Source organism: Eriocheir sinensis, unplaced genomic scaffold (genome assembly GCF_024679095.1).
Source record: "Eriocheir sinensis breed Jianghai 21 unplaced genomic scaffold, ASM2467909v1 Scaffold624, whole genome shotgun sequence".
Taxonomy (NCBI): domain Eukaryota; kingdom Metazoa; phylum Arthropoda; class Malacostraca; order Decapoda; family Varunidae; genus Eriocheir; species Eriocheir sinensis.
In genome coordinates, this window is record NW_026111970.1 from 39,700 (window position 1) to 60,349 (window position 20,650).

Sequence of the window (20,650 nt, forward strand, 5' to 3'; positions counted from 1 at the left end):
CTGAGTCATTGCCTCGCTGACCTCCCAAGTTCCCACCATTTTGTCCTGCTTTTCGTTTTCATCACTGCTCCCGTTTCCATTATTTTATTATTTTATTTATTTATTGGATTTATTGGATAATTTTTCATGTCCGATACTTTTTCTTTTTTAGGTTGCTAATAAATATTGTTATTGTAATTAGATTATGATCGAGTACATCCATAATAAGTATACATGCTATTTTTTTTTTTCTGAAAAAAATAAATATTAACTTCATTCAGAGAGAGAGAGAGAGAGAGAGAGAGAGAGAGAGAGAGAGAGAGAGAGAGAGAGAGAGAGAGAGAGAGAGAGAGAGAGAGAGAGAGAGAGAGAGAGAGAGAGAGAGAGAGAGAGAGAGAGAGAGAGAGAGAATATCCATATCACTGAGATATCCACTCACTGAGTGGTTATCTCTCTCTCTCTCTCTCTCGCTGAATGAAGTGAAGACTCATTTTTTTGATAAAAAAATAGCATGCATACTTATTATGGATGTACTCGGTCATAATCTAATAACAATAACAATATTTATTAGCAACCTAAAAAAGAAAAGTATCGGACATGAAGAATTATCAATAAATCCAATAAATAAATCCGAGCAATCTGGTACCGGTACCGTACCGTTTAGCCGGTACCGTTAGTACAAGTACTGGTACCGGTACCTGCTCACCCCTACCTGACGGCGGACGGACGGCTGGGAGAGGGAGGAAAGAGAGTGGAAGGGGAAAATTGGCGGAGGAATGACTGGATTAAGAGTAGGAGTTCTTCTTGTCTTTCATTTATCTTGCTTTCATTTCTTCTCTCACTTCTTCTTTCCTTTAATTGCTTTGCATTCAATTCTTCGCCACATATTTCTTATCTGTCTTTCATTTCTTATTTTCCTAAATTTCCTCCAATTCCTTCTCCTATTTCTAGTAGCCTATCATTCATTATATTTTTTTTTAATTTCCTCATTTCATTCGTTCACTTTTTCTACCTTTCATTTTCCGTCATGCAAATCTTCCCAATAATTTCATCTCTTCCTGTCTTTTTCTCGTTTGCTGTTTTATTTCTTCTGAGCCTCCATTTTTTCTCCCATTGCTTCTCTTCTTATATATATTTTTTTCCATTTATTCTCCAGTTTCTTTTCGTTTCATGTCTTCCCAATTCTTTCTTCAGGATCATCTCAGTGTTTCCCTTCTCACACTCTCACCTTGTCTCTTCCAGTCTCTTCTCAACATCTGTTCGCAGGATTTCCCTTCACATACTGTCACCTCGCACCTCGCCTCGTCATCTCTCTCTTCCTTGCCGTCCTCTTTAAATAGAATAATGCTTCGCCTCAACCTCTCATATTCTTCTTCCCCTTTCCTTTACGCTATCAACTAATAATACTCCGCCTTTTCCTCTACCTTCGTCCACTCAATACTGCCACTCAATACCTCGCCTCGTCCTCGCCTCATCCCGTCTTCTGTACACTCATCCTCTCTTTCACACGTGACGTTCACGAATGTTTGAAGGGGAAACAACACTAAACGCGAAGACGAGTGGAACTTTGCGTTAAGGGCCGGAGGAGACAGAGAGAGAGAGAGAGAGAGAGAGAGAGAGAGAGAGAGAGAGAGAGAGAGAGAGAGAGAGAGAGAGAGAGAGAGAGAGAGAGAGAGAGAGAGAGAGAGAGAGAGAGAGAGAGAGAGAGAGATTTAGATTTATAGAAAATCAGACCACACAGTCCCCATGGTCCAGACTTGGTGGTCTGTCCTTAAACCTAAGTGATTTTACATTAATCAGAAGACTCCAAAACGTTGCATTTCTACTCTAGTTGATATTAAGTTGAAGGAAGTGACGGTCGAGCTTATTTTTGAAGGAGTCAATCGTGTTACACTGGACCACTGACGGTGGAAGCTTATTCCATTCTCGCACTACAACGTTGGTGAAGAAAAATTTGGTGCAGTCTGAATTTACTTGTCTACATCTGAGTTTTACGCCATTGTTCCTCGTGCGCAAAGTGTCATCGATCATAAACAATGTTGATCTGTCTACATTCGTGAAACCATTAAGTATTTTAAAACATTCGATCAGTTTTCCTCGGAGGCGACGTTTCTCAAGAGAGAACATGTTAAGGGTAGAAAGCCTTTCTTCGCAGGATTTGTTGCGCAAGGAAGGGATCATTTTCGTTGCCCGACGCTGAACACCTTCTAATTTAGCAATATCCTTTGCATGGTGGGGAGACCAAAACTGTACCGCATATTCCAAGTGGGGTCTGACTAAACTGTTGTAGAGCGGGAGTATTACATCTTTATTCTTGAATACAAAGTTTCTTTTAATGAAGCCCAACATTCTGTTCGCTTTATTTGCTGCATTGATGCATTGCTGTGAGAATTTGAGGTTTGACGCGATTTTGACCCCCAAGTCTTTGACGCATTGAACGCTTTTGAGTTTAACGCCGCGCATTTCGTATTCGAACTTATTCCTCGTTCCAACTTGAAGGACCTGGCACTTGTCTACGTTAAAGGGCATCTCCCATCTATCCGACCAAGCTGAAATTTTGTGCAAATCCTCTTGGAGGCTTTGCCTGTCTTCGTCAGTGAGAACCGAGTTGCCAATCTTTGTGTCGTCTGCAAATTTACTAATGCGGTTATTGAGTCCAACATCCACGTCGTTGATGTAAATAATGAAGAGCACTGGGCCAAGGACCGAGCCCTGAGGGACGCCACTAGTGACAGGCGCCCACTCTGAGTTAAATCCGTCGATCACTACTCTTTGTTGTCTGTTGCTCAACCAATTCGCGATCCATTAGTTTACTTGACCGTCAATACCTATTTGCTTTAATTTGTAAAGTAATTTATGATGCGGGACCTTATCAAACGCTTTCTGGAAATCAAGATAGACTACGTCCAGTGATTTGGTTACGTCATAAACAGTGAAGAGGTCGTAATAAAAGGTTAATAGGTTTGAATGGCAGGATCTTTTGTTTCGGAAGCCATGTTGTGAGTCCCCAATCAATGAGTGGCTTTCAAGGTAATTCACAATTTTGTCTCTAATTATGCCCTCAAGTAGCTTACCTACAACCGAAGTTAGACTAATGGGCCTGTAATTACCTGGTACTTTTTTGTCTCCTTTCTTGAAGAGAGAGAGAGAGAGAGAGAGAGAGAGAGAGAGAGAGAGAGAGAGAGAGAGAGAGAGAGAGAGAGAGAGAGAGAGAGAGAGAGAGAGAGAGAGAGAGAGAGAGAGAGAGAGAGAGAGAGAGATAGGTCAGCTTATTTACATTATTCATTTTTTTTGTCGTCTGCTTCTTCTTTCCTTTTATTAATCCTTGTTGTTCCTTTATTATTATTATTATTATTATTATTATTATTATTATTATTATTATTATTATTATTATTATTATTATTATTATTATTTTTATTATTATTATTATAATTAATATTATTTTAATTATCATTATTTTTTTTATCGTTTATTTTCCCTCACCATCATGATTTCTGCGTCATAAAGATTCATATCGTGCACTAATATTCACTGTCAAGGTTCCATTGTCAGACTTATTTCACTGCGTATTCAAGCTGATCTCCCATAAAATATATTTTAATATCTATCTTTCTGTCTATTTGTTTATCTATCTATTTATCTATCTATTTGTGTTTCTAGCTATCTGTCCGTTTATTGGCTGGCCAGTGGATGGGCTCCCAAACATGTGTAAATATGGCTCACCCTTCAACCAAAATCATGCCATGACATGCAAGAGAGGAGGTTTCGTCTGCATGAGACATGATGAAGTAAGAGACGTAACAGCTCAGATGCTGAAAGAAGTCTGCCACGACGTGACTGTGGAACCCATGCTGCTCCCTCTGCAAGGCGAACACCTCGCCAGACGCACCGCTAATGTTTCGAACGAAGCACGAGTGGATGTTAGCGCCAGAGGGTTTGGACTCGTGGACAAAGGACATATTTTGACATAAGGATCTTTGATCCCATGGCCCATTGCCACAGAGACCTGACCCTTGATGCAGCCCACAGAAGAAACGAACATGAGAAGAACAGAGCATATGAAGAAAGAATACAGAATGTGGACCAGGGCTCCTTCACCCCGGTAGTATTCACGACGTCAGGAGGGATGGGACCAAGGGCGCAGAGCTTCTACGCAAGACTCGCCGAAACACTGGCAGATAAGAAACAACAGCCAAGAAGCAGTGTGGTCGCCTGGATGAGATGCAGGCTGTCCTTCTCCCTCCTGAGGTCAGCCTTGGTCTGCCTGAGAGGAACCAGGTCACCTGCACCCAAAACCACCCGCATTGCTGACCTGGACCTTGAGGCGACGGTGGTTGATAGTCGTATCAACCACAAGCTCTGTTAGCTTAGAAATAAAATGTTTAGTAAAGTTTGTAATATTAAATAAAGATGGTTGTCGGCCACAGTCATTGGCGGGGTGGGGCCAATGAATTGCTTTGTGAAAGGATATGAGAGAATATACCGCTCACAACACAACTCTAACAGATGGAGGTAGTAATATTAGTAGTAATATTAGTAGTAATAGTAGTAGTAGTAGTAGTAGTAGTAGTAGTAGTAGTAGTAATAGTAGTAGTAGTAGTAGTAGTAGTAGTAGTAGTAGTAGTAGTAGTAGTAGTAGTAGTAGTAGTAGTAGTAGTAGTAGTAGTAGTAGTAGTAGTAGTAGTAGTAGTAGTAGTAGTAGTAGTAGTAGAAGTAGTAGTAGTATTAATAGTAGTAATATTAGTAATAATAGTAGTAGTAGTAGTAGTAGTAGTAGTAGTAATCCTCAGAGGGCACCACCCAGGGGGACCCAGTGGCCATGGCAATGTTTGCCCTGGGAATGATGAAGCTACAGGACATCATCCGCCATGAAAACACCAACGTCAAACAGGTGGCGTATGTGGATGACCTCACAGGGGTAGGAAAGTCTGCAGGCCTCAGGAAATGGTGGGACCTCGTCAATGAACACGGCCCTAAAATAGGTTACCGTCCCAACGCCACTAAGTCTGTGGTGATTGTAAAACCAGAGGCATACGATCGGGCCAAAACAGCATTCCAGGGCAGTAACGTGAAACTGTCAGTGACTGGCGAAAGACACCTCGGGGCAGTCAGTGGAACAGCTGAATACAGAACCGGATATGTGAAAACAGCTGTAAGGCGCTGGGAGTCCGAACTACAGAGGCTGAGCGAGATCGCCAAAACAGAACCGCAGGCAGCCTACGCAGCATTTACGTACGGTGTCAAGCATAAATGGAACTACCTCATGAGGACAGTTCCTGATGTTGCTCCGTTACTAAAACCTCTGGAAGATGCTATCAGAAACACCTTCATACCGGCGATAGCAAATGGGAGATGTCCCAGCGACCAGGAGAGAAGGTTGCTGGAGTTGCCGCCAAGAATGGGTGGGCTCGTCATCACAAAACCGCAAAATCTGGCTGAGTCTGAATTCGGGAACTCGATCCGATTCACAGCCTCCTTGACCGGATATATTATCAATCAAAATGAAATGGGAGATGACAACCCTCAAGATATTAGGTCACTAAGGAATGAAATTTCCATAAACAGAGAAGAAAAACAGAGAGACACTCTGAGTGACCTAATGAGAGAACTCCCAGAAGAAACAAAGGAGGAGGACAGATATTGCACAGGAAGTGGGCGCCTCAAACTGGCTAACCACACCTCCTATCAGGGCAAAAGGCTTCAACTTAAACAAAAAAGAATTCACTGATGCCCTTGCCGTCAGGTATGGCTGGCCAGTGGATGGGCTCCCAAACATGTGTAACTGTGGCTCATCCTTCAACCAAAATCATGCCATGACATGCAAGAGAGGAGGTTTCGTCTGCATGAGACATGATGTAGTAAGATACGTAACAGCTCATATGCTGAAAGAAGTCTGCCACGACGTGACTATGGAACCCATGCTGCTCCCTCTGCAAGGCGAACACCTCGCCGGACGCACCGCTAATGTTTCGAACGAGGCACGAGTGGATGTTAGCGCCAGAGGGTTTTGGACTCGTGAACAAAGGGCATATTTTGACATATGGATCTTTGATCCCATGGACCATTGTCACAGAGACCTGACCCTTGATGCAGCCCACAGAAGAAACGAACAAGAGAAGAACAGAGCATATGAAGAAAAAATACTGAATGTGGACCAGGGCTCCTTCACCCCGGTAGTATTCACGACGTCAGGAGGGATGGGACCAAGGGCGAAGAACTCCTACGCAAGACTCGCCGAAACACTGGCGGATAAGAAACAGCAGCCAAGAAGCAGTGTGGTCGCCTGGATGAGATGCAGGCTGTCCTTCTCCCTCCTGAGGTCAGCCTTGGTCTGCCTGAGAGGAACCAGGTCACCTGCACCCAAAACCACCCGCATTGCCGACCTGGACTTTGAGGCGACGGTGGTTGATAGTCGTATCAACCACAAGCTCTGTTAGCTTAAGAATAATATGTTTAGTAAGGTTTGTAATATTAAATAAAGATGGTTGTCGGCCACAGTCATTGGTGGGGTGGGGCCAATGAATTGCTTTGTGAAAGGATATGAGAGAATATACAACTCACAACGCAACTTTAATAGATGGAGGCCTGTATTCTACTGTAGTAGTAGTAGTAGTAGTAGTAATAGTAGTAGTAGTAATATTAGTAGTAAAAGTAGTAGTAGTAGTAGTAGTAGTAGTAGTAGTAGTAGTAGTAGTTGTAATAGTAGTAGTAATAGTAATATTAGTAGTAATAGTAGTAGTAATAGAAGTAGTAGGGGAAAGAGTAGTAGTAGCAATAGCGGTCAGACTGCTAGTCAGTCAGTCAGTCAGTCAGTCATTCAGTCAGTCAGGCAATCAGTCAGTTATTTTCGTAGCCACACAGCCTGCGAGTCAGTCAGTCAGTCAGTCACTTACATCAGCATGGTCAGCTAGTCAAGATAAGTCAGTCAGTCAGTCAAGGCATTCAATCAGCCATTCTTAAAGTAAGTCAGTCACTCCAGCAGGGAGCGCCATCAAATCCCGGAGTCTGCCTTACAAAAATCCCGTTTTCTATCGTGTGCCGGGGCGGGGCTAAGGCCAGCGTGACCTTGAGGGCGGCGCAGGGATGAATGATGGGCCTTTAAACTCTGCCATGCATGCGGGACCCGAGCCAGTCGCGGCGCCCTGAATCACGCGTCACCGGCTACTTCGGGGGTCATGTTGGTAAACCTTTCGGCGTCCAGGCACACACACTGGGCAAGGCTGTCGTGGAGTGGTGGGCGCGTCCAGGGATAGTTTACGGCCCTGGCGGTAGTCTGACGAAGCCTCTGTGATGGGATCTTGAAAATACTCCTGAAAACTTTGTAAACGTTTGTTGTGAGGTGGAAAGCGTTAAGAATACGAGACTCAGGTCGGCATTGTCAGACGCTTCCGCCTCTCACATCAACTTTTTTCAAGGCCCAAAGATGACAGTAATCGGGCTCTAATGAGTGTTCGTTTAGGCTGATGGAACAAAAGAAGGGTCAGACTACCACCAGGGTCATGAAACTACCCCGAGAAATGCCCACAACTCCTACGGAAGCCTTGGCAAACGTGTGCGTGCTTGGGCGACGAAATGTTGACCCCGAATTCTTGAACGTATCAGCCCCCATGGCGACTATTTCCCAAGGCCGCAGGGAATATGAGCTGGATGATCATGCGCGATTTTCCCGATCAAGATGCGTAAGTCATGAGCAAGTCTGAGGGCCTTATTTTTAACAGTATCCGGCTGCCATTACTACTTCCTCAGAGAGGATTAACCGGGCTTTCATGGGTGGTTTTCCAGTTCAGGGTGCAGCAGAGGTCGTGTAAACGTATCACCAGCATCACAAAACAGTCCACGGAAAGCCCAGCAACTTGTATGTACGAGAGGCTTATCAAACAAGAGAACTGAGGGGCCAGACGCTTGAAATAGACACTTAAAGCGGATAGAGTGATTAGAAAGACTGGTTTCTACTCTCCGAAATGTGTAAATACATCTATACTGCAGGGAAATGGGTAGGCATAGAGATTAGAGCACACAATGACACACACACACACACACACACACACACACACACACACACACACACACACACCGTCAGCTGTAAACAGACACACACACAGTGCTGCAGGGATGGGTCAGTAAGGCTGCACGGCACGTATTCTTAACGCATCGGCGCCGCGGTTCGCCTGTTTAAAAGCCTCTCGTAGAAGTTTCAGGGTTTTCACGGACTGTCTCGTGATCCCGGTGACAGTCATACACGACCTCTGCACCCTCAACGGGACACCCCCGTGAAAACCCAGTTAATCTTCTCTGTGGGCTTGGAAAATAGTCCTAATCTGAGCCGAGACGTTTAGGAATATGGAACGAACTCACTTCAACCTCGTTTACAGTCTCTCTGTAGATTAGGTAACGCACACACCAGCGGCTTTGAAACAGGCGTAAAAGTAGCTACGCATAGTGATTGTAAGGCTGGTTTATATGTCTATAATTCTCTCTCTCTCTCTCTCTCTCTCTCTCTCTCTCTCTCTCTCTCTCTCTCTCTCTCACACACACCTTCTCCACGCTGGGCTTAGTGAACGTAAGGAGGAACGGCTTGCAATTTTCCTTCCTAAGTCTGTCAATGGTGAGCGCGAGATATTCATTCACTTTCTCTGTTGTGTTCTTGCCGCTTTGGGGGTCGCTGAGACCCAACCTGCGAAGGGGAAGGTGAAGTATTGCATGGGAGGGCGAGGCTGTCATCGGGGAGTTCCGGGCTAAGGACACACGGGCACCTGATAGAAAGGGGGAAGGTGAAGTATTGCATGGGAGGGCGAGGCTGTCATCGGGGAGTTCCGGGCTAAGGACACACGGGCACCTGATAGAAAGGGGGAAGGTGAAGTATTGCATGGGAGGGCGAGGCTGTCAACGGGGAGCTCCGGGCTAAGGACACACGGGCACTTGCTTAAGCAAGAACAATAGCTTGTAACATATATATTTCTGTTGCAACTTGGGGGCAGACAATGAAAGCGACGGACAATGAGGAAAGAAACACTCGTCGTTGTCCGTCTGTTTACCTGTCTGTTTTTTTTCTTACCGAAATACCTAAAAATCTGATGAATATATTTACCAGCTCCACATGAGTGGACATCCCAAACATTTACACAGCTCCCTCCACACACACGTGACGGCCGTGCTGCGTGCGCCAAGTGCCGGAGGCGGTGACAGTGAAAACGTGTAAGAAAGTATTAAGGGTTATGATTATTTTCCAGTTATCATTCCTCCATTTTTCGCACTTCTTGAAAAAAAATACGTTCATCAGAAATAGAAAAAAAAAAGAGTCTGGATAGAAACTGTAAAACTTAATCTGTTGTTTGCTCAGCACGTAAAGGAAAATTGAGCTGCTTCTCCGTCACAGATTTACGTAAAAGGTAAGTAGTACGTACCACGCACACAAACACTCACACACACAATAAAACTTCCTTTCTGTGTGTGTGTGTGTGTGTGTGTGTGTGTGCTTTCCTCATCACATCTGATAATGAAGACGTTGAGGATTGTTTCGACACAGCCACTCAGCGCGGCCGGTCAGCTTAGAGAGAAAGGCGGCGACTCTCTCCTCACTCTTCATAAATAAAAGCGGATCAGCAAAGTAGCTTCACAATATTGTATCTCGCACGCTTATCTCCTTCGTTAACTTTGTCCAAACACATTCCACATTTTTTTGTTTTAGCCGCAAGACACTTCTGCACAAATTTCAACATCTTCCCATTGGCAGGCCACTCTTGCCGCTGGGGAAACCTGTTCAGCAATTTACGACCTTTCCCTAAGTATACCACCACCACCACCAACACCACCACCAAACACCTACTGTCCTCATCACGACTAGTCTCCACCACATAGATGTGGCTGTGTGTGTGTGTGTGTGTGTGTGTGTGTGTGTGTGTGTGTGTGTGTGTGTGCTTGGAGGCGCCCTGAGATGGTCGTTTTGCCACCTACCGATAATCCCTATTCCCACTTGCACTGCTTACTTTTCTTCGTTACTGTGGTTCCCTTCTTCCTCTTTGTTACTCTCTCTCTCTCTCTCTCTCTCTCTCTCTCTCTCTCTCTCTCTCTCTCTCTCTCTCTCTCTCTCTCTCTCTCTCTCTCTCTCTCTCTCTCTCTCTCTCTCTCAAAAGAAGCTGACAATTTTAAACCCCCGGTTGACCAGGCGTTTCAAATGAAGTATTTATGGAGAAACTACTCACTGCCCGTAACTCTTGGACGCTTCTTCACACACAGCCTTCTCCAAGGTATGCGATAAATGCATTACTGCGAGAAATGTTTTCACCGTAACTCGTGTGGCTTTCCTTCATTCCTTGATTGCGGGGGAAAGTTCAGGAAAGTATAGAATTATGTAACCATCACCGTCACAGCTCGCCGCCCTTTCCTCTCCCCGCTGAAAGCTTGAGAAATGTGTGGTCGCCTCATCCCAAACGCCAAATAAAATAACGGCAACTTTTTGAAGCCTTCCTTTAGTAGGCGCCAGACGTAAAGAATTCGACGGGAAGTGTCGACTGGATTCGGCGGTCAGTAAGGAATTCTAAGGATTATTTATATTTTTTTCTTACCGGCGAAGAGGTATGGATTAAGTCGGGAGGCTGCAACTCCCGGGGATCTGCTTAATAAAATCAACCTTTCATTGAGGGAAGTCGACCTCGGTAGGTAGATAAGGTTAAGCTGACAGTAAGGTTGTGGCTTAATGTCATACTTCTCGGTGTGCCGCGGATTATAGGCGAGATAAGTGGAGTAATCACCCACGGCCGCCTCCTGCCTCCTTACTCGTCGAATGATCAAGGGGCTGGAACCTCTAAGGCGATGGCAGATGTATTGTTAGACTTAGAAAAGAGTCAGAGTTAAGTGCGAACCTTGTGTAACCTGTTAGTAAGAGGGGAAAGGGGTCTGAAGGAAGGAAGGACGAATTGATAAAACTAAAGAGTGGAATTTGAATGGAATAAACTTACATGACTCAGCACTGGAAACTTCATTGGTTAAATATGATGAAGTTTTCGTAAGTGCTGGTGAGACCCCGTTAATTACTGCTTGGTGGAATTTCACGGTCGGGAGGTGAGGTTGGCTCGCCCTACAAGTAACGCTGAAATAATGAGTTTCTTTGAAGTCGGCCGCACACCGGAGCAGTTTGTTCACGAACTGCATAATAATATGTAAACTTTTCCCCAGTAAAAATGATGAGTTACCTTTTGTGTTGTAATATTAACTTAAACGCACATGGGTGGTTTTCATCCCCCCCCCCTAAGCATTCTTCTCTGTTTTCCCGGTATTTTATCTCTATAGACCTACTTGGTACTTTGGGAGACCACTAATAAATAAACACTTATAAGCATCTAACAGATAATTCTTTCCGTTGCAGGAGCCAAGATGGTGGCGAGCCCTTGCCGTGGTGCAGGGCGTGGCGTCCAAGGGGTACTGGCTGCTCCTGCTGCTTCTCTTGCTGCTGCTGCCGCCACCACAGGCCGCCGCCGCCGGGCCCCCCGCGGAGAGCCAAGGTGAGTCTCCGCCCGTCACGCCAGAGGAGGTGCCGGCCGTGGAAGTCTTGGGGCAGGAGGAGTATTGTTGCAATACCAGCAGCGTCCAGGGCGACTCTCCGTTCCTGCCTGACGACGCCGACGATTTCCTTCCGCCCATCATATCAACGGAGGCGCCCTTGGAGAACCCGAGTCCGCCAGGTGAGGTGCGGCTGCCTGGCCCGCCCGCTGCTGCCTGCTGTCTCGCCGCACGGCCTCCACTAACACCTGACTCGGGCGGCGCTGGGGATGCGGGTGGTGGTTGTATTAATGGTTGTTGTTGTTGTTGTTGTTGTTGTTGGTACTAGTGCTGGTAATGGTATTGTTGTTGGTACTAATATTGGTAATGGTATTCCTGTTGATATTAATGGTGGTGTTGATGGTGGTAAGATTAATATTGTCATTGGTATTGGAATTTTACGGTTTATGGAGGTAGTGATGATAGTGATGGTGGAAGTATTTTGTGTGATAGTTGGTGGTGGTGGTCATGTTGCCGCTACTGCTTGTGGTGTGGCCGGGTGACAGGGCTGTTGCTAAACTATAAAGGAATAAAATATTCTTAATTCTTTTGAATGGCAACTATTCGCAAATAAATCTTGATAAGTAAGAAAAAATAACCTTGTTCAAGTTTTATTTCATGCACTATGCGTGGATAACATGCCTTGGGTTCTTTATACATTAGTTATTTCCCAGTGTGTCGCGTAGGTACTCTTTCCTTCCATATCTGTTCCCTTTATCCCGTGTCCGTCCATTGCGATTTCTTTATTTTAGTTGCCTTTCTGCCTACTACACCCCTGGATTGTTACTAATGAGACCAGAAGACATCCAATACCTACTTGCTCTATTATTATCATTATTACTACTATTATCATCATCATCGTATATAGTAGTAGTATTTCAACTAGTATTAGCCTATACCTCTCCATATTGTACTCAGTCTTTCACCGCTAAATACAAAGTTCTCATTTACTACTCAACGGCAGGTTTTATAGTTTTTCACCTTCTTTGAATTCCACATATAGTACTTTACACCCAATTACTTTTTTTGCTTTGTACATTTGCGTCAAATTATTACTAACAGTGGACATCAGATTGTTGGATCATTATTACAGTAAATATGAGATATATGGATAATTTTTAGAGGTGTTCATCATCAAGTAAAGTGGTTCGTGGAAAGTTGATATCATAGGAATAAGGTCTGGAAACACATTGTTGGAACTTGGAGTATGGGCGTTGTGCTGAGTTTTTCCGTGGCTATGGTCTTAGAGTCTTGAGGAACTGTCAAAGGGAAATCAAGAATGAGCTCGGGAGGCAACATGAGCCACGAATAGATGGCGTCACTATAAACACTTGCCTGCGCCGCGGTGGGCTCGAGCCGACTACCAGGCCCCCAGAGATAGCCTACCGGCACCATAGGCCAAGATGTAAAAAAATATATAAATAAAGGTAGTAGCAGCAGCAGTAGTAGTAGTAGTAGTAGTAGTAGTAGTAGTAGTAGTAGTAGTAGTTTTCTTGTACTGTTTTCCAATATATTTAAAAAGGTGTAATGTACAATATGACCGTAACTGGTGAGTAAAGGAACGCGTGCCGTAAAAAGGGTTGCCCTTAACGTCTAAATTTGCATTTCCTGGAAAGGCGGACGTTGCGAGTAGACTTCATTAAAGTTTATAGATGGGTGACGGCCTTTGATGAGGGTCTGCTCGTAAAAGGGCATGCACTCTTAGCCATGGGTCGTTAGATCAATATAGATTTGTTAAACATGCAGGCAGGAATTGGTTTGCTAATAGAATGGTAGTCGAATGGAAGAGGCTTGGCAGTCGTGCATGTGGTGAGTTTCACTGTGATAGGCACACTGTTATTAATTGGTAAGGTAAATTCATTAATTGGATAATAGTTTCATTGTAAAGGTTTTCATTGATAAGATAAGAAATACAGCTGAAGCTCCTCCCCTGAAGGTGTAATAAGAGCGACGGTCACTGAAGGGTGTCTCGCTCCCCGGGAGTGTGGCTCACGATGTGGCTCGCGCCTGCGCCGGGGGTCACTGGTGAGTGTGTTACCAGGCTGCTTAGTGAAGCATGACAATTTACACTACGACAGCACAGATGGCCGTGACGTCCAGGAAGGCATCAGTCTCTACGAACCAGTTATCACTGGTCATCATCTCGAAGGCTGCCCATGCATCATCAGCCTCCTCGGTGATGGCGGCCACCAATTCGGCGGATGGGCATGGATCATTAGCCTCCACGGACCAGTCATCACGGGTCGCCATGGCAAAGGCTTCCCATGAATCATCAGCCTAATCAGACCAGTCATCACTGGTTATCAATTCGAGGGCTTCCCATGGATCCTCATCCTCATCAGACCAGTCATCACTGGTTATCAATTCGAGGGCATCCCATGGATCATCATCCTCATCAGACCAGTCATCACTGGTTATCAATTCGAGGGCATCCCATGGATCCTCATCCTCATCAGACCAGTCATTACTGGTTATCAATTCGAGGGCATCCCATGGATCATCATCCTCATCAGACCAGTCATTACTGGTTATCAATTCGAGGGCATTCCATGGATCCTCATCCTCATCAGACCAGTCATTACTGGTTATCAATTCGAGGGCATCCCATGGATCCTCATCCTCATCAGACCAGTCATTACTGGTTATCAATTCGAGGGCATCCCATGGATCCTCATCCTCATCAGACCAGTCATCACTGGTTATCAATTCGAGGGCATCCCATGGATCCTCATCCTCATCAGACCAGTCATTACTGGTTATCAATTCGAGGGCATCCCATGGATCCTCATCCTCATCAGACCAGTCATTACTGGTTATCAATTCGAGGGCATCCCATGGATCATCATCTTCATCAGACCAGTCATCACTGGTTATCAATTCGAGGGCATCCCATGGATCATCATCTTCATCAGACCAGTCATCACTGGTTATCAATTCGAGGGCATCCCATGGATCATCAGCCTCATCGGTGATTGCGGTCACCGATTCGGCGGATGCCCATGGATCATCAGCCTCATCAGACGAGTCATCACGGGTAATTGTTTCAAAGAGTGCCCATGAATCATCAGCCTCATCATCACGGGTCATTGCTTCAAAGAGCGCCCATGGATCATCAGCCTCATCAGACGATTCATCACGGTACGTCACTTCCAAGAGTGCCCATGGAACATCAGCCTCATCATCACGGGTCATTGCTTCAAAGAGCGCCCATGGATCATCACCTTCATCAGACGATTCATCACGGTACGTCACTTCAAAGAGTGCCCATGGAACATCAGCCTCATCATCACGGGTCATTGCTTCAAAGAGTGCCCATGGATCATCACCTTCATCAGACGATTCATCACGGTACGTCACTTCCAAGAGTGCCCATGGAACATCAGTCTCATCATCACGGGTCATTGCTTCAAAGAGTGCCCATGGATCATCACCCTCATCAGACGAGTCATCACGGGTCGTCACTTCAAAGAGTGCCAGTGGAACATCAGCCTCATCGGTGATGGCGGTCACCAATTCGGCGGATGCCCATGGATCATCAGCCTCCACGAACCAGTCATCACGTGTCATTGCTTCAAAGGCTGCCCATGAATCATCAGCCTCGACCATAGCAGCGGAGGTCACCAAGTCTGGGGCTGCCCATGAATCATCAGCCTCCACGGACCAGTCATCACGGGTCATTACTTCAAAGACTGCCCATGAATCATCAGCCTCGACCATAGCAGCGGAGGTCACCAAGTCTGGGGCTGCCCATGAAACATCAGCCTCCACGGACCAGTCATCATGGGTCGTCACTTCAAAGGCTGCCCATACATCATCAGCCTCGACCATAGCAGCGGAGGTCACCAAGTCTGGGGCTGCCCATGAAACATCAGCATCCACGGACCAGTCATCATGGGTCGTCACTTCAAAGGCTGCCCATGAATCATCAGCCTCGACCATAGCAGCGGAGGTCACCAAGTCTGGGGCTGCCCATGAAACATCAGCCTCCACGGACCAGTCATCATGGGTCGTCACTTCAAAGGCTGCCCATGCATCAGCCTCATCGGTCCTGGCCACTCCGTCAGTGGCCGCACGCGGTGCAGGGCTCACCGCCCGGACGGGCTCGCCACACCGCCTCCCGTTGCACCGGAGGCTGGTGAAGGCGGACCCGTCGTCACAGAAGAGAGAGAAGTGAAGGCCGCTGATGTTGTCCAGCAGCCAGGCCAGCGGCATGGAAGAGGTGAAGACTGGCTTCCTAAGCGAGGCACATTGCACCCTGACGGCCGCGTTGCCGTCTTTCTTGCACAGCTTCGCCAAGGGCACACGCAGCTCACCCTCGGCGTGGCAGCCTTGAATCCCTGCGACGCAAGACCAGCCTTCCACGGGGAGCTTGACGGAGGCGACCGTACGCCTCCTCTTCAGGCAGCAGGTGGAGTCCTTGCACGAGAGCTTGATGGAGTCCACCAGGGAGGAGCCTCGCTCCAGGGTTACCCACACGTTGAATTTCTGTCGAGATGCAGAGTTTCCCATCGTTGTTTCGATGTGATATAAGAAAATATCTGGATATTGAGGAAATCGGTGTTAGGTGATAAAAGGAGGTGCTATGTCCATGAAGACCGACTGGCCTCCAGCAAATTCTTTCTGCTGTAATCTTGCCTAGTCGGCTAAGTAGTGCAGTTCACGCGTCGGATGGCGGGTAACAGGGTTGCAGCAACACGCTTCTTCATGTTGTTTAATAATAATTAACAAAATAAAGGTAAATTCAAATTGTCTAGTGAGAGAGAGAGAGAGAGAGAGAGAGAGAGAGAGAGAGAGAGAGAGAGAGAGAGAGAGAGAGAGAGAGAGAGAGAGAGAGAGAGAGAGAGAGAGAGAGAGAGAGAGAGAGAGAGAGAGAGAGAGAGTAACAAAGAGGAAGAAGGGAACCACAGTAACGAAGAAAAGTAAGGAGACCGCAGTGCAAGTGGGAATAGGGATTATCGGTAGGTGGCAAAACGACCATCTCAGGGCGCCTCCAAGCACACACACACACACACACACACACACACACACACACACACACACACACACAGCCACATCTATGTGGTGGAGACTAGTCGTGATGAGGATAGTAGGTGTTTGGTGGTGGTGGTGGTGGTATACTTAGGGAAAGGTCGTAAATTGCTGAACAGGTTTCCCCAAGGACGAAGGAGGATTTGCCGGTATAATGGCACAAACTTAGGGATACTTTGGCTATTAGAGGAGCGTTGAGGTGCTTTTTGTCAGGCTGCTCGTGTTCCCCTTATATTGAAAAGAAAATACAATAGATAATGATGCTAGGAAAAACAAGTATCGTCCAAGGTAACGTAAAGAATAGTTTGTTTGTTTTGTATCTTGAGTATGAGTAGTGAAAGGACCGGTGTTGAGTGCGCGATATTCCGGAGCTAAAGACTAGAAGTCCAGTAGATGAGGAAGCCAGAAAAACAAGAATCGTCAAAGGTAATATAAGGAATAGTTTGTCTCTTCGTCTCTTCAATCTTAAACGAGGAGTGCAAGGACTGGTGTTGATTTGCGCGATACTTCGGCGCTGAAGATTAAAAGCTTAGTCTATGATGACGGTAAGTAGATGATGATCCTCCACAGCAACAATGAATTCAGTTTGTTATCATTTTTTTTACAGCAGAGGAGTCAGTTCAAGGGTATAAAAAAAAGTAAACAAATGTGAAAAAAAGCCTGCTACTCACTGCCCGCTACTCACTACTACTATACTGTGATTGAAGAATGCTAGGACTGGTGTTGACTGGTGTGAAGTGCGTCGAAGCGTGGTAATTTAGGGTTACGTGGAGGGCAAATTTGAGTACCTGTTTTAGTTTCCCTGTAACACTCATCGCTAATTGTCTTGATTTAACTTGTTGCTCATGACGAAATTGAGGAGTCTTACCTAATTAAGCATGAAATCGCATTAAAAATCTCCCGGTGAAGTGGCAACCTGTCGTCAAGCATGAGGCTCATATTACGTTAGTACAGTGTTCCCGACTAATCAAGCAAACAGGTAAGTAGCTTGAGCATAAATCTATTAAGAACGTCATGTAAATATTTGGGAAGCGGCAACAAAAATAGCCGCAAGGGTGCTCAAGAGGAGGGCGGGAGGAGAGTGGTATGGGTGGTAAGAGAGGTAGAGTGGCTCCGAAACCCGGCAAGAACCCCAACTGAAAATGTATGTCCCGTTTACTGATGCTCCCCCACAAGGCCGGCTGCCGCACCTGAGTTATGGAACAATAATATCTGCGTCCACTCAATCACATCACACACCTGGACTCGACAAAAAAGCTCAGTTTCTGATACGACTATAATGACCAGATTTCTCTTTTCTACGAACCCCACAACAGACCCCTCAGAAACACTCACTGGAATGGTAAATATGTCCCTTGCTGCGATTCATTGCGGGAGGATGTCGACGAAAGTATATCCAAGATGGCTAACCTCACTGCATTGCGCTAAATACTCCATCATGTGCGAATATTGCTTTCAGTTACCTTGCATTTTATCAGTAAAGTAAATTAAGCATGGCAAGCTGAGAGCAGGACCCCGCGGCTTAACGGATCCATGGTTAGTGAACAATGTGAACGCGTCGAAACAGCAAGCAACGGCTACTGCTGTGTCACACTTTCATCTTATAAGCAGGGATTCATGATGACGGTAGGTGCATATGTCTTCCTTCGTTGTATCTTCCGGCAGCACTGAAGGCAGGTGTTGCGGAATGGAAACTGGGTCATTTGGACTCTGCTGATTGGTTGCAGCTCTGCCGTACAGCTTATTCGGACGCCTTCCACCGTTTACCATTTATTAGTAACCTACAGTGAAAAGCCATACTTCACCGTTGTGAAGTGGTTAGCACGCATAACTACTAATCCTCGGTCCTGGTTTCGAATCCCGGCCCGGGCAATTGGTGCTCAGTCCACCCAGCTGTCCATCCTCACATTCTGACCGGTCGATAAATGGATATCTTGGAACTCCTAAGGGAAAGTCTGTGATAACTTAGATGTCACTCTTGCCTTGTGTCCCAGGTTAATGAGTTGAGATGGTTGTGTTTGTGGTAGGGGTTGGTGTAGGGGTGCTGGCTGAGGTGCTTGTGGTAGGGGTTGGTGTAGTGATGATGGTGTTGATGTTTGTGGTCAGGGTTGGTGTAGCAGTGATGGTGGTGGAGGTGTTGTGGTAGGGACGGTGTAGCAGTGATGGTGGTGGAGGTGTTGTGGTAGGGACGGTGTAGCAGTGATGGTGGTGGAGGTGTTGTGGTAGGGACGGTGTAGCAGTGATGGTGGTGGAGGTTGTGGTAGGGACGGTGTAGCAGTGATGGTGGTGGAGGTGTTGTGGTAGGGACGGTAGCAGTGATGGTGGTGGAGGTGTTGTGGTAGGGACGGTGTAGCAGTGATGGTGGTGGAGGTGTTGTGGTAGGGACGGTGTAGCAGTGATGGTGGTGGAGGTGTTGTGGTAGGGACGGTGTAGCAGTGATGGTGGTGGAGGTGTTGTGGTAGGGACGGTGTAGCAGTGATGGTGGTGGAGGTGTTGTGGTAAGGCCGGATGGTGTAGCAGTGATGGTGGTGGGAATGGTGTCGAAATGGTGGTCTGAGTCGTAGGTGTGATAGAGTGGTGTTGGCGGAGGTGTTTGTGGTAGTGGTGGTGGTGGTGGTGGAGTTTGGGATGCGGAGTGTGTCGAGGTGCTATAGTACCGCCCCATGTCTTATGGTGACTAACGAGGAGTATTTACAACCCGACCACCGTGCTATCTGGTTAGGGCAGCCTAGGAAGGGTTTCTTATAACCTTTGTAAATTGTTGCAATGCATCACAGTGAGTTACGTTCCACCCTCTTGAAGGAGCTCGGCGTCCCTCAGGGCTTCCACTCCACCTTCAGTAGGTACGCGTGGTAAAGGGTCATAGGTTGGTATTATAAGGCTCTTTCGCCTCTAACATCAACTATTTATAAAGGTCAAAGAGGGAGGCAATCGAGTTATAATGAGTACTTCTTTAGGTTCATGGTACAGAAGAAGGGTCAGACTACCACCAGGGTAAAAAAACTACTGGAAATGCCCAAAAAGTATTTGGAAAGACTTGTCAAATAGGCGAACTTAAGCGACAAAATGTTTAGTAATACGTCCCATAATGCTTTCTTCCTCTCATTTTCCTTTTGGCTAATACTCTCATTATCGCCTCTTGTGTCTCGTTCAGCATCCCAGCAGACAGCGCGTAGGTTGTGGTGCACGCAAGCCTTTACTGTCCTAAACAAACAAAAAAATATAGCGTTTGTTTATTAAGCCCCTATAGGTTGTTGTATTATGCAGTCTATAAAAGCCCGTCGGTATTAAGTAAACATGAAGTGAGTTTCGATCCTGGATGTTGCTTTGCGCGACCATTTAACGCCTCGGTGAAGAAGCGTGGTGCAGGGTACAAAAGCGCAAACTAATGTGGCAAACAAATAGTGATGAAATTTTCCAGGTGGTCGATGTTGTGAGGAAGTAAACATCGCAGTACTTGCAGACTCGTAATTTTTTTTTCCCCCGTCGCCTTTGGTGTTGCTAATAGGCGCACCTAACATGACCAAATGTGGGGTACAAACTTGGCGGAGGGACTGTTTTTTGGGCGCCATTAAAGGTAATGGCTGAAGGATAGCTTAGCCGGATATTTTGTTTTTATTTATTAATGATCCACGAGACATCCTAGAGTTAAATCAAGGGATGTGCTTATCTTTGTATTCATTCATACACACACTGGTAACATTTATGTGGAGTCTGATTCACTTATTAGAGTGAAATTCTATTGTGATAAACAGACACAAATTCGTGTCACTAGTAAAAATGAAACTAGTAATTTAAGTTTTGCCACCACGAAATATACATAAATAGATAAATATGAAAGCTCACGAAGTCACAATAAGTGACATCACCTGCTTTGTGCAGTAAAAGTATGCTATTTTAGGTATCTGACACCCGCAATATGGCAGGCTGCTGCTGCCTCGGCCACAGATTATTGCCAGATTGTCGTACTCAGCCGATTATATTTCCCGACTTCCTGCCCCAAAACTGTCTTCTGGGTTCCAAAAACGAAACTTATTTATAGTTATCGTTAAAAGAGTAAGATTCTGATGTTTCTTGGCAATAGTTAGATGTCAGAAACCGTTAA

General features: G+C 45.9%; 1 protein-coding gene across 1 annotated transcript; it reads left to right on the forward strand.

Annotated features, from left to right (window-relative positions):
- Nucleotides 1–3,715: 3,715 nt before the first annotated feature.
- On the forward strand, nt 3,716–6,519 carry LOC126993508 (uncharacterized). Its single transcript, XM_050852643.1, has 2 exons — nt 3,716–4,227; nt 6,299–6,519. The coding sequence occupies exons 1-2, from the start codon at nt 3,965–3,967 to the stop codon at nt 6,414–6,416; spliced, it is 381 nt and encodes a 126-aa protein (XP_050708600.1). The 5' UTR covers nt 3,716–3,964; the 3' UTR covers nt 6,417–6,519.
- Nucleotides 6,520–20,650: the final 14,131 nt, after the last annotated feature.

Bases quoted from the DNA above. Each gene is read 5' to 3' on its own strand.
- LOC126993508 (XM_050852643.1), top strand. From the start codon at position 3,965: ATGGCCCATTGCCACAGAGACCTGACCCTTGATGCAGCCCACAGAAGA. The intron at 4,228-6,298 runs GTCAGCCTTGGT...CTCCCTCCTGAG, and splicing joins CTGTCCTTCTCCCTCCTGAG to GTCAGCCTTGGTCTGCCTGA.